Below are 13,687 nucleotides of genomic sequence, written 5' to 3' on the forward strand. Positions count from 1 at the left end.
AAAGTCTCTTCTGGAGAAAATAAAATCGTCTGGAGAAAGCAAGAATAAGATGTAAAGTGCTTTGCCGGATTGAAATTAACGTTGGTGTATCGTGGTTTGTTTTCTCATATATTGGGAATAAAGACGACAATATCGATGAAAAATTGCACGTGGTAGAATACAACGGAACAGGTTAAGATTTACTTGATTGTAAACAAAACTGTAACACATGGGAAGCACTGTGGACGTATGCCTTTACTTTCTTCTTTTGTGTTTGGTCTCTGGATTATCATACAGATCACAGAGGCTGGTGTATTTATAATTTTGCTTATCTGATAGGGAAATGGCATTTTTTTTTTTTTTTTAATCATTCAGTGACGGACCTGGCCAGTGTAAGAATAATTTTGTATATTTGAAAGTGAATGGCTGCTTTTTTATCATTGGCGGTTCTAGTGACGGACAAGGCCATTTATGAAAGGCAGACCGTATTTTGCTACTCTTTTGACCACATAGTGCAAGAATTAATAAACGAATTGTAGACAAGAATAGTCACATCAGCAAAGCTTAGACGAAGGACATTTTGCTCCATCTCATTTAAACTATTTCTGTTAATATTTTTACCGTATCCATACAGTAAAATCACGTGGTAACAGCAAAAAGAAAATAATAAATACAGAACGTTTCAAATGGTTACTTTTCAAAATGGTTAGTCAGCATTATTTCCCGTCTCTTCACTCCGGAAGTTCCCTAAGTGTAGCGAAAACCTCAGATGGTAGTAAGAATTAAGTGTATAATATTATAACAGTGAAGCTGGTTAAATGTAATGTGCACTGTCCCTTAAGAAACTCATGAGTTGATTCCTAGAAGGGGAAAAAAATCTGTTTGCAGAGTAAAGTGTTGTACCTATTATGCAGCACGTGTGTAAGGATTTGCATGCCCGATGTACAGAAGCATGTGATTGTCAGGTGTGTGTGTCCCGGTGGGTCATGGGGGCCCCAGTGCAAGATCCTGAGCCGTACGTTCTCTGGGAAGGACTGGGCCTGGGTGCGACCACTGCCACCCTGCCTTCCCCTGACCATCTCCCTCCGTGTCCTCACCCGCCGCCCCCACGCCCTGTTGCTCTACTCGGGGCCCCTGGCGCCGCTGCCACGCCAACCCCATCACCCACCCACGCCCATGTTGGCCCTCCAGCTGTTGCGCGGCCGCCCACAGGTCATGGTGGAAGGCGGGGCGAGGCCTGTTGTGTTGGAAGTCCCCACTGTGGTCAGTGACGGCGAGTGGCACACACTACACATCAGACTCAGCACTCAGGTAAGTCACAGTGTCTCATAAATTAGCAACACAGGTAAATAATAATGGAATTTATAATCACCTCTGTCAAGTATTCAAAGGGTTTCTTTCGTCCTACTGATGATGTTCCGTATTTTCCTCTCTTCCGTACACGACGACTGTTGCCTCTTATTGCTTCCCCGGTGTTTCTGCAGTGCCTTTCCACTTCCATGTGGTCTCCCTCAACCGAAAGTGTTTTACGATTCCCTTCTGTTGCAAGTCCAGTTTAACGGGAAGACCTAACCGGTAGGTTAGGTTATTTCAGGCCAGTTTGGTTAGGTTTGTTAATAAATGGTAGCTGGGTTTTATGATCGTCAGTGACTATAGCACACGAGAAAATGTATGCAAGTGGGAAAACGGGAAAATATGTAGGATGATAACAAGAATAAGACGAATAAATCGAGATACACAACAGTACAACAAGAAGCATTGCAAGAGTGCAACACCTCCCACCAAGTGGTCTATAGGCCAAATATTTGACATTGCCTTGTGATCCTGGCCCTCAACTGATACCTCAGCCGAATTACTACATTCTTGCCCAGTCCGTAGTCTTTTCACCGAATATGGTTCAGATAATATAAAAACTGTTTGAATTTACGGTGCGCAGTGGCCTTAGCCTTTGACCTTTCCCAGTGATCTTGATGTTTAACTGGTTGGTTGCGAAATTGAATGTCTTTAGTCTTATTTAAACCGTAACCCTCGAGCAGAGTTCAGTCTCAGTTGGATAAACACTGTAAGCTGACCTTGCAGTGTGACCTTGACCCTTTATCCATTGTTCTGAACACCAGTCAACCCCTTTGGTGACCCTTAATCCATCCACCAAATTTGTTCCATATCGTATCAGAACTCTATTATTTTGTTGACGCACAGACATACTGGTCGATCTTTGCCCTTGCTCTGTGACCTTGACCTTTGACAGATTGCCTTCAAAACTAAATGATTGTTGATTGTTGTCAGATCTGTAACCCTTCCAGTATTTCATGTCCTGTGACCTTAACCTTTGACCTTTCTTTGTAAGCGTGACCCCAGGAATCCTTTTATTCTTGCCTTATCTTCAACCTTATCTTTGGGGGAGGCGGTGGCTGAATCGGTAGAGAGGCGGCCTGCAGTCCTAATGGACCCAGGATCGAATCCCGGCTGGGGCAGGGAACAGTTTAAGAATTTGAATTTCCTGAAAAGCAGACTTTCCTGATCTACCAGATGACCGCCGACATGTTGTTAAAAGTACCCCCGCTAATACCAGTACACCAGTCCTGTATGAGACAGCCCTAGCACGTATTCAGTATGGATGGTGGGTGTTAGCGCCGATGTGGTGACATGTGGAGATGTAGGAGGACTACTGGGCCTTGGAATAGGTCACTGCCCCCAAGAAATAGGCCCTGAAGCCTTTGCCCAGAGTCGGACACGTAAAAAAAAAAAATCAAAGTTTGGCCCCTCACGTAAATTTTAAGTTGACCGTAATCTGTTACCTTGACCTTTGACCCGTTGTTTTAAAGAAGAGTATGTTTAGTCCTTGGTATTCCCTCAACCCTACCACCTAGTTTGATCATATCGGTTACACACACACACACACACACACACACACACACACACACACACACACACACACACACAAAAGAAATTTAATGTTTGTAGGGAGCTGTATCTGGTGTTGACCATAATCTCGATACTTAGTGGAAGATGTCTCAGCTGCTTCATTTACAAGGACATCTTATGCAAAATAATCATGGCCTTGAGCCTCAGAGCTTCTTCCAAACGTTTGTATGTCAGTTCTCCACACAGCTGCCCACATTCATGAGGGTGCAGAATATTGCAAAGGTGTGTGTGTGTGTGTGTGTGTGTGTGTGTGTGTGTGTGTGTCAAAGTATCGTAAATAGCCGTTTGAAAATACGAAACTCTTTTTCATTGTCTAGTTCCTCCCCTGACATTATGAAAATTATTTTTATTTTTAATGGTTTTACTATATACCGTGCGACACACGTGTGGAGTCTGTATTGTTTTGGTACTTGTTTATTCGTACCTTCAAAGCTCCTAGGCGGTGGTACAGTGTGTGTTTTAATATATCTTATAGACAACTCGGCAAAAATATTGGAAAAATTCTGGAGAAGACTTCATCAAAATCTAGATCCACCTTGAAGATGACTAAGGTTCACACGTGCACGCGTGTCATATTTATTACATTTGCAGCTCGTGTCAACTAGAAAATGACTTCAGAACATGTTCCATTATTGTACGAAACAAAGTAGTGGTACTTTGTTTAATTTATGTAAATTTTTAGCGACGCCGAAGTCAGGAAGTACTGTCATTGAACCTGTCTCATGTATGTATGTATGTATATGTATGTATGTATGTGTTCTGTTTCATGAATATAATCCGATTTGGATCAAAGTTCTGTGTGTGGATCTGGAAACATGTTCACTTTTGATGCTGATCAGTTTCGTTTTCGTTTTCGTTTTTAAAGGCTCCAACATGCTTGCATGTGTCGGCCTTGGTCACCAAATGGCGGCTTTCCACGCTGCACGATCCATTGCAGCCTCCCTGTTCAGTCCCTTAACCCTGAGGTCACACTTAATGACCTCGTCCCATGTCTTTCTCGGTCTACCCCTCACAACCCCACCCCCAATATTAACACTTCTCACCTTCCTCACCCAATTATCATCCCCCATCCTCTCCACATGTCCAAACCATCTCAATCTACCTCGCCTCATCACAACACCAGTACACTCCAATCACATCCTACCTCTCAACTCTTCCATCGTAAACCCTGCCCCTCCAGGCCTTGGACGCAGGGACGCACTGCACATCCACCTAATCATTGTCATTTCTGTATGTCTGAGCCGGAAAATATCTTCCTCCTTCACTGCCCAGGTCTCACAACCTAACAGCATTACACTCCTAACACATGCTGCATACAAAGACCCCTTAGCACGTAGGGAGAGTCCTCTCAATGTCAGGAGAGGCAAGAGCTCCCTGAACTTCTTCCAACCACTTCTCACCCTAGCCACAGAGCTAGCTCCAGCCCCACCTCCAGCACACAACATGTCTCCCAAATAACAAAACTCTTCCACACACTCAAGAGATTCACCAGCAAGTTCAATCCTTTCACGTCTGACAATCTCCACCCCGTACACATAAAATCAGCATTATCTCGCAGTCCACCTCTGATACCACTACATCTCTTATGCACCCATTTATCACACACACCGCACAAGATGGAATTACTTCCCACGCCCTTGTGGCAAACTGCACATGGCCACTCTCCCTCGTCTTTGACAGTACCGCCACCAACCCTAGATATCATCACTTTTGTTTTATCTGCATTTACCCTTAAACCCTTTTGCCCCATACCATCTCTCCATTTCCTAAACCTTTCCTCCGCCTCCCTTTCGTTCTCTGCAATCAACAGCAAATCATCAGCATACAACAACTCCCACGGGAGTCCGTTTCTAAAGTCACGTGAAAGGGCTTCAAGTACCATGATAAACAACATGGGACTCAAGACTGACCCCTGATGCACACCAACATTCACGAAAAACCCATCACTCAAATCTCCATTCACTCTTACCTGGGTGTGAGCACCCACATACATAGCCATAACCACCCTAACCAGCCACTCCTCCAAGCCAAGCTTTCTCATTGCCCACTTCACCACCTCTCTAGGGACTCTGTCAAAGGCCTTTTCCAAATCAACAAAAACAAAATAAAGTTCCCTTCTCCTACCAATATATTTTTCCGGAAGCTGTCGAACAAAGAATATGGCATCAGTGGTCCCCCTACCTGGCATAAACCCAAACTGCATCTCATCAATATTCACTCTTTCTCTAATCATACCGTCTAAAACTCTCTCCACTACCTTCATTATCTGATCTAAAAGCTTTATACCTCTATAATTTCCTCTTTCCAGGGCATCACCCTTCCCTTTATACACATTTACAATTACACTCTTCAGCCAATCATCTGGGACAACACACTCATAAATAATCCTATTTATCAGGTCAGTGACTAAACTCACCCCTATATCGCCTGAGGCCTTCAACATTTCGGCAGTCAACCCAGACACACCTGCTGCCTTCCCCACCCTCATCCTGCCTATTGCCTCACTCACAATAGCAGTATCAATCAAAGGCCAAGGGCCAGACACTGGATCTATCTATCTATAGCCCGACGCCCTAATCCCGCAAAGGGTGGCCGCAGACAAAACGCCTCCAAGTCGCTGTCACCCACCATTTGACTACCCTTCCCCCAGCTCACCCCCCCCTCCCTCATATACCTCTCAACTCCATCCCTCCACCTCATCCTCGGTCTACCCCTCCCTCTCCCTCCCTCCACCTCACCCACATACACCCTTTTAGTCAGTCTTTCATTCTCTATTCCCTCCACATGTCCAAACCACCTCAGTGTATTTCTCCTAATCTTCTCAACCACATCCACATCTACCCCACAACGTTCCTTCATTTCTTCATTCGTCAACCTGTCCCTCCACGTCACTCCACATGCTCCTCTCAAGTAACTTATTTCCACTGCTCTCACTCTTGATTTGTTCCCCTCTTGCAAGGTCCACGCATTGCTTCCATACGTCAGGGTAGGGATCACAATACTATCATGCAGTGACTTCTTAAATTCCATACTCACCTCCCTATTTCTCATCACTGCTTTCAGTGTACCAACAACCTTCCTTCCCTGCTGTACCCTTTCACGCACTTCATCCCCCAGAGTTCCATCCTTACTCATCACAGTACCCAAGTACTTGAATGCACTCACATTCTCCATATCCTCACCATCCAACCTCACTGCACACTCTGTGACTTCATTCCTCTCAAACACCATAACTTTACTTTTGTTTACATTAACTTTCAGATTCCTTCTCCTACACACTGTCCCAAATTCATTCACCAAACCTTGCAACTCCCATTCATCCTCACTCAACAGTACTGTACCATCAGCAAACAGCAACACCGGAAGCTTCCAAATCTCACCCTCATTCATTAGGGCCAGCACCACATCCACTACCCTACCTTGCACCTCCTTTACAACCCCATCCATGTATATATTAAACAACCGTGGAGACATCACACAACCCTGTTTCAGTCCCACATTGAGATCAAAGAACTTACTCAGCTCACCATCCACTCGCACCGTAGCCCTAGCTCCCTCGTACATACTCTTCACAGCACTCAACAATTTCCCCTCCAATCCATATAGTCTTAATACCTTCCACATACCTTGCCTGTCTATTCTGTCATAAGGTTTCTCCAAGTCCATGAAGGCAGCATACACTTTCCTTCCCTTCTCTAGATACTTCTCCACTAAACATCTTAGAACAAATGTCTGATCTACACACCCTTTTCCCTTCCTAAATCCCCCTTGTTCGTCTCCAACTAGCTCCTCTGTCATATGACTAACCCTGTCATTGAGTATTCTACCATATATTTTACCAGTCACACTAAGAAGGCAAATACCTCTATGGTTACCACATACTTCTCTCTCCCCTTTTCCTTTGTATAAAGGAACATTTATACCTGATTTCCAGTCCTCTGGAACCCTTCCCTCTTCCCAAGCCATTCTACACAACTTCCATATCCACTCCACAACAATCTCACCCCCATACCTAAGCATTTCACCACACACTCCATCAATTCCTGGGGCCTTTCCCAACTTAATCTTCTTCATCGCTTCCACTACTTCCGCCCTACTGATCTCTTCCTCCCTCCTCTCATCTCTTCTTCTCCCAGCCATTCCCCAACCACTTATACGCACACTGCTCTCACTCTCCACATTCAGCAAATCCTCAAAGTGCTCCTTCCATCTCCTCAATTTCTCTCTATTCTCCACCAACAATCTGTTATTCCTATCTTTCACTCCCCTACTATTTCCCCTTTCACACTGACTTACTTTCTATACCTCCTTCCCTGTCCCAGTATAACTCCTCATTCAACAACCGGTTATAATGCTTTCTCCATGCATCTTTAATATCCTCACTGTTCACCACTACCCTTCCTTCATCATTCTTCACACACTGCTCGCCTATGATATCCCGATTATCCCTCTTCACTTGACCTGCCACCCTAAATATCAGATCAAGGGTCAAGAATAAAGTTCAAGAAATGCCATTATCATGGATGCTTGGTCTGATCTAGTTCAAACTTGGTACATACATTGTGTATGGTGATGTGAAAAAGTTATTCGATTTTGGTGCAATGGATAAAAGGTTGTCGCGGGTGAAGGTCAGTGTTCCAGCGCGGGGTCATTCGGCTTTCTGAGCTCTTGCTATTTTTTAATGACCTTTATATATAGGCGATGTGACGTACTCATAAAGATGTTTCAGTATCCATTGATAATCCACTGAATCAACTTCCTGGTTACACAGCAAAGTGAGATCATTTTTATCCGAACCCTATATAACTAAAAACGGAGTTGATAGGACTCGAAAAATAAGAAAGAGGTTATATAAAACCACGAGAACTATCAGTAGAGTGTTAGATGAGGTGGACCACACAGTTTTTCACTCATCATTCCGGCCTTCGAGATCTCAGCTCCAATGTAGACGCAAAAATTGTCCACATTTTCTTTTCTTAGATGTGCTTCACAATTGGATACACCATTCCGCCAGCTGATACCTCTCCATAAATATTAAATTGGTCTGTTTCTGTCCTGTGTTAATTCTTTTTCACCTTAACCGCCATACGCGTTGTCAGTCATTTACCATATCCAGTCATCTTTTTGACCTTCCAACCCTCTTTACACCTACACTCATAATGACACACAATATTTTACCACCTTGTTTCCATTCATTTTCCCATTGATAACTATACCATCTAAACACACACACTTCGATCGATAGACTTCCTTACTCCACATATTTCATGGTTCTCTGTGTTCTATATCCTATCCAACCAACGCCACCCACATGCATTTCTGATCAGTTCCACTTTCCACTCCTCCCACTGATCATTTCTCAGACTCATGCTATACTCATTTAATATCAAAACTAGTAGTAGTAGTAGTAGTAGTGGTGGTGGTGTTGGTGGTGGTGGTGGCGGCGGCGGCGGCAACGTCAGGCTTATCTGAAACGTGAATCCACTGATATGCAGACTTAAATAACTCTACTTCTCCAGTACATCCTCCTCATTTTAGGGGATGGAGAAGTGGTTGAGGGATAATAGTATAACCAGGCAGTTGTGCCCTGATTATTTCTGTCCCACCATATGAAGGCGTCCCTCTATTGAACCATGATAAAAATAAATTTTGTACTTTCGTTTAATTCCATTTATTGAAATTCGAACGGAGAACCGAGAACTAAATTTAAGGTCCATAATAAAAATGGGAGTAAAAAAAGCACCAGCAACTGAGGATTCGAAAGATTTAGTAATGATGGAGTGAGAGAATTTTACGGTTTGCAGAGGAGGTGAAACAGTTTCATCATCTGACAAAAGGAAATACCAGAGAATACAGTCCTAGTTTGTAACAGGTAATTGTAAAGTTCTTGCTCACAGGGTATGGCTGTGGTGGTTGACCTGTGTGGCCGTGGTCTTCAAAACTCGTCGTTGGATGATTCTCACTGTGCAGCACGGACGTCCTGGCGTGACCTGAGGCGACTGGAAACTTGGCCTCTGCAGGTGGGTGGCCTGGCCCACGATCCTCCGAGCTCTACTCACCATGGGTGGAAAAATGCACCCACACCACGACCACTGGCTGGATGCATCTCTCACCTCCGCCTCAACGGTCAGGTAAGAATTTATAGTTTAAAGGTGTGACTATTGATTTTCATTTTTCCTGAGGCACAGCAACCCTTACTGTTCCGTAGTTTTGTTGCAGCTGGTGGACCTGGGCGAGCCAGCCTACAGCAGGGGCGGCCGAAGTGGTTGCCAGCCCCAGGAAGAGATGTGTAAGGGTGGTTGTGGACACCGGGGTCAGTGTGTGGGCGGCCTGCATCAGCCGCAGTGTGTGTGTGACCCAGGGTGGACGGGGCCAGGATGTACAGTATCCACACTCCCGGCTACCCTCGTCTCTGCATCTTACTTCAGGCTGGCCCTAAGTTTAACGCCTGCATCGCATATCCTGACAGCACAACTGAGGTTCAGGATCAGAGATAGTGGCAGTATCATTCTTCTTAGCCTGCTAACCCGCCATCAGGATGCTGTCTTCTTATTGCACGTGAGTCATTCTTTCCTTTTTGACAAGAGCAATAATTTGTCAGAAGGATGCAGCGTTTGCAATGAAGTTGTTCATAATATAACAGTGTTGCTACAGAACTGTTTGCACTGTAGGGGTTCAAGGTTCACCCCATGGTCCCCCTCAGCTACAGGCGGGGATAGCGTGCGTTCGAGTGTTCGGTGAAGGATGGCCAGGTAACTCTGCCTGTGTGGAGAGCCAGCCACTGGATGATGGTGAGTGGCACATGGTGACGGCTGAATACCACCACTTCAACTTAATGATCACCGTGGATGATGGTGATGGTTGGCGTCACAACGAGTCCCTTGTCTCTCTGGCTGCTTCAGGAGAGGATCACCTGAGAACACTGGTTCACTTACCGTCAGTGCCTCCACTCTTTGATGACAGTGACACGGTGATGCTGGGCGGCGAGGTCCCGGAATATCTGAGACAGAATCTTGCAGATCCATTGGATGACCCAGATGACAGTAAGTGTTGTTTGCTGTAATATTTATTGTCAAATAGATCAACGAGTGGAACGATCATTTCTGCACTGTTTGCAGGTATCTTCGATAAAACAGATCCAAGTGCTTATTTGCTAACCACATCGGTACAGCAACATTAAACCACATTAAACTACAGAATAAAAATACCTTTTTTTTATAAGCTCCACAAGCATGAGTGCTGTCTAAATGCTAAGCAATCACAGTCAAAATAGTGATACTCCATGCCTTTGTAATTTGCCTGTTCAGCTTTCATCATTCTCCTCCACGGATAACCCTCCTCCTCCTTCCTTAGTCAAACCTGTAAAAGCTAGTCATGTTTGATTTTCATCCCTTACAGTGCAAGAAGTAACTTCTATTCTGAAAAAAATAATTTGGCGGTATCCAGAATACAGTAGTTCACTTTTGCGACATCAGGATGGATTAGTGCGACAGGTGTTAATTCCAGCCTATTAACAGTTCGATTATAGGACCTGGACATTGAGGGCAATAATAAATGATTTTTTTAATTATTATGCAATAAAGCTGAATAAATAGTTGTATTTCAGTATGTTTCATGAGATTCACAATTTAACCTGAGAATGTATGTAACGGGTGTTTCCTCTCCATGCTCTAGAAACATGTTTGCATGAACGATATTGCCATCCATTCTTATTGAGATAATGTTAATTATGTGCTAAGACCAAATTTATTTCTTTAGCATGTTCCATTTTTCTATGATATTTTTGCAGATGTGTCAGTGTGTGTAGATGACGTGCGGGTGTTTGGGTATGCTGTTCCGCTGCTCCCTACCACGAATGACAGCAGGTGGGGCCTGGAGGCCGGTTGCTCCGCCCCTGACGCTTGTCGGAACACCACCTGCCTCCCACCTCTCACATGCGTCTCCACCTGGGGCATTGCAACTTGCAGGTGTTGTACAAATTAACTCGAGATAATGTATCATGCTATGTATTCTGATATGCCTGGCCCTTTCCAACAAATAATCTTAGTTCATCACCACAGAGAAACGTGTCCCAGATTTTTTCCTCCTTTATTACCAAGTATATCAGATAATAAGATATGTTTTCACTTCATGTGCCCACAAATGACCTATTGTTGACGTGACCATGGTGCAGCTGCGGTCCTGGGCGTCAGGTGGTGGGCCATAGCTGCCGTGACGTGGACGAGTGCCTGTGGCAGCCGTGTCTGCACGGTGGGTCCTGCCACAACCTGCAGCCCGGCTACCAGTGTGTGTGCGGGCCCACCCACACAGGGGACCACTGCCAGTGGACACACATCGCAACCGCACCACACCCTCTCACAGTTCCTTTGGTTATTGCCGCAGTCACACTATCTATACTTATCATTGGTATGCTTCACAAATGCTAAACATTTGTATTAAGTGATAAAAAATACCTTAAAGAAATATGGCCAACCATGATATGGATGAAATATGGAGTATCATTTCCATTTTTTGCAGCTGGTAATATAATACATTACAAGAATTTTGTCTTGCCCTTGCCAGTGGTTGCTGGCGTATTTATTTCAGTGAAACTCCGACACCAGTGGTTCACGCTGGGGCAGAAAGGTGACCACAAGGAGACGCAAGAGGGGACAGACCAGGAGGGCGGCACCATCTTGCAAGGAGATGAACCCCACTACACCCTGCTCAAACGACTCAGACTCTCTCCAACCACCACCAGACAGTATCAAGGTACAGATCTTGTACGAATTCATCTCTGCCTTGCCATATATTAAAATGTAAAATGTATGAAGCATTCGATATATGTCTTTTCTTAGAGACAAAGTTCTGTTCAAAACATCACATGCAGTAGGCCTAATTATCTTTCGCCTTCCAGGAAAAGTGCAGACAAGTAAAAACGATAGTGAGGTGGACGGCAACAGTGAGGCTGCTGAAGCGGCTGGGTTGAAGGGCAAAGTCACGTGGCCCAAACCGCTGCCAGCCAAGGACGACCTCAGAGCCTATGCTTACGAAGGAGATGGGTCCAGTGCTGACTCCTTGTCTTCAGCGCTGTCCGGTCAGTACCAAAACTATGACCAGGATACATTATTTAACTCCTTTCGCAAACTGAGATTATAAGTTTAATACACCTGTACTGTGTGTGTGTGTGTGTGTGTGTGTGTGTGTGTGTGTGTGTGTGTGTGTGTTACTCTGTCTGTCTTTCTCTGTCTGTCTCTGTGTCGTCTGTCTCTGTGTGCGAACGGTATAACTCTCTTGATCCGATCTGAAGTGTTAAGTAGAAGGGTATGACAGATAAGGTGGTAGTGATTTGATTCTGACAGTTGGAAGCCATCATCACGGTCATTGGAAAAGGCCAATCCTAATAGTTTTAACTTGGTTTTGACGGAACTCGGTGAGAGGGTTGAGGATCCGCCAACGATTTTAAGAATACAGTAGGGCAGAGGTAAAGGTCTCTCTCTCTCTCTCTCTCTCTCTCTCTCTCTCTCTGTCTCTCTGTCTGTCTGTCTCTCTCTCTCTCTCTCTCTCTCTCTCTCTCTCTCTCTCTCTCTCTCTCTCTCTCTCTCTCTCTCACACACACACACACACACACACACACACACACACACACAGCAAAACGCTACACCCTCCGAGCCAACCCCTGCGCGAGTCTAATTCCTTATGTGGATGAGGGGGTTATACTTACAAGTTCTGTTGGAAGCTAGTCTTGATACCCTCCTTTGAAATACTTAAAATGTTGCAGTATAATCATTCCATCATAAAGGTTAAGTTCAGTTCTGTTGATAATAGAGAACCATTGCCATTACAACGGCACTTCTCTGTACTTATTTATTTATTTAAATGATTTTGTGTTTTCTTGTAATGTTAAGAGGTAACATATCACTGACAGGAGGTGAGATCAAGATTTTACCCCATGCTCACCTCTGCTTATAATGCCCAACAGGTGTGAGAGAGGAGACACTGGAGGGAGAGAGCATAATGCACGTCACGCCGGGATTCTTGGAAGTGATGGACCTCCTCAGAAACCTTCCTGAGGCCGTCCGGTCGCCGTTGCTCAGGCCCAAACCGCCAGATCTCAAGCAGGACCCCGGTGAAGGAGAGACGCAGAAAGGTAAGAGTTGTTGGGAAGTAAGAACTGTAGCTGGATGGACGGCCGTAGTCTTAACTGATGTGTATATTCTTAATTGATGCAGCCGGTAAATTCTTTTTCTTGGGGAAAGGCTATGGTCACTATTGTAATTTTGTAGTAATAACTAACTATCTTCTTTCAAACTAACACACCTCTTTGTAAACGCCCACTGCTACTCATCCTTGTGTGTTCTGACAAGGGCCTGCCTCTCCCCCAGGCCCCTACCCCTCACCCGCCCCTGTCCCCGCCCCACAAGAGTCCACCACTACGGCGCTGTCCCGCGAGGACTGTCGACCCCCCTCACCATCACCACACCCCGCTGCCACGATTTGACCACGGGCAGCTGAGTTGACCACGGCCTGCTGAGTTAACCATGACCTGCTGAGTTAACCATGACCTGCTGAGTTAGCCATGGCCTGCTGAGTTAACCATGGCCTGATAAGTTAACCACGACCTGCTAAGTTAACCACGGCCTACTAAGTTGACCACAGGCTGTTGAGTTGACTATGGCCTGCTGAGTTAACGACGGCCTGCTGAGTTGACCACGGCCTGCTGAGCCACGACACACAGACATAAACTGACCACTCCGTACAGAACCACGTCGCGTCACACGGTCACAAACACTGATATCTGAAA

The 13,687-nt window shown here is 45.1% G+C and overlaps 1 protein-coding gene across 1 annotated transcript in view; it reads left to right on the top strand.

Moving 5' to 3' along the window:
* LOC145413696 (putative neural-cadherin 2) overlaps positions 1-13,384 on the top strand; it is a 72,326-nt gene extending 58,942 nt beyond the window's left edge. Inside the window, exons 18-27 of the mRNA XM_080283351.1 lie at positions 945-1,290; positions 8,802-9,035; positions 9,124-9,462; positions 9,608-9,947; positions 10,694-10,871; positions 11,078-11,310; positions 11,467-11,655; positions 11,801-11,980; positions 12,866-13,033; positions 13,269-13,384. Of these exons, the coding sequence (XP_080139477.1) occupies positions 945-1,290; positions 8,802-9,035; positions 9,124-9,462; positions 9,608-9,947; positions 10,694-10,871; positions 11,078-11,310; positions 11,467-11,655; positions 11,801-11,980; positions 12,866-13,033; positions 13,269-13,384 (2,323 nt within the window). The remainder of the gene's footprint in view (positions 1-944; positions 1,291-8,801; positions 9,036-9,123; positions 9,463-9,607; positions 9,948-10,693; positions 10,872-11,077; positions 11,311-11,466; positions 11,656-11,800; positions 11,981-12,865; positions 13,034-13,268) is intronic.
* Positions 13,385-13,687: the final 303 nt, after the last annotated feature.

The sequence above is a fragment of the Coenobita brevimanus genome, chromosome 97, assembly GCF_032717465.1.
Source record: "Coenobita brevimanus isolate Jiangsu-jjx chromosome 97, ASM3271746v2, whole genome shotgun sequence".
NCBI classification, from domain to species: Eukaryota; Metazoa; Arthropoda; class Malacostraca; order Decapoda; family Coenobitidae; genus Coenobita; species Coenobita brevimanus.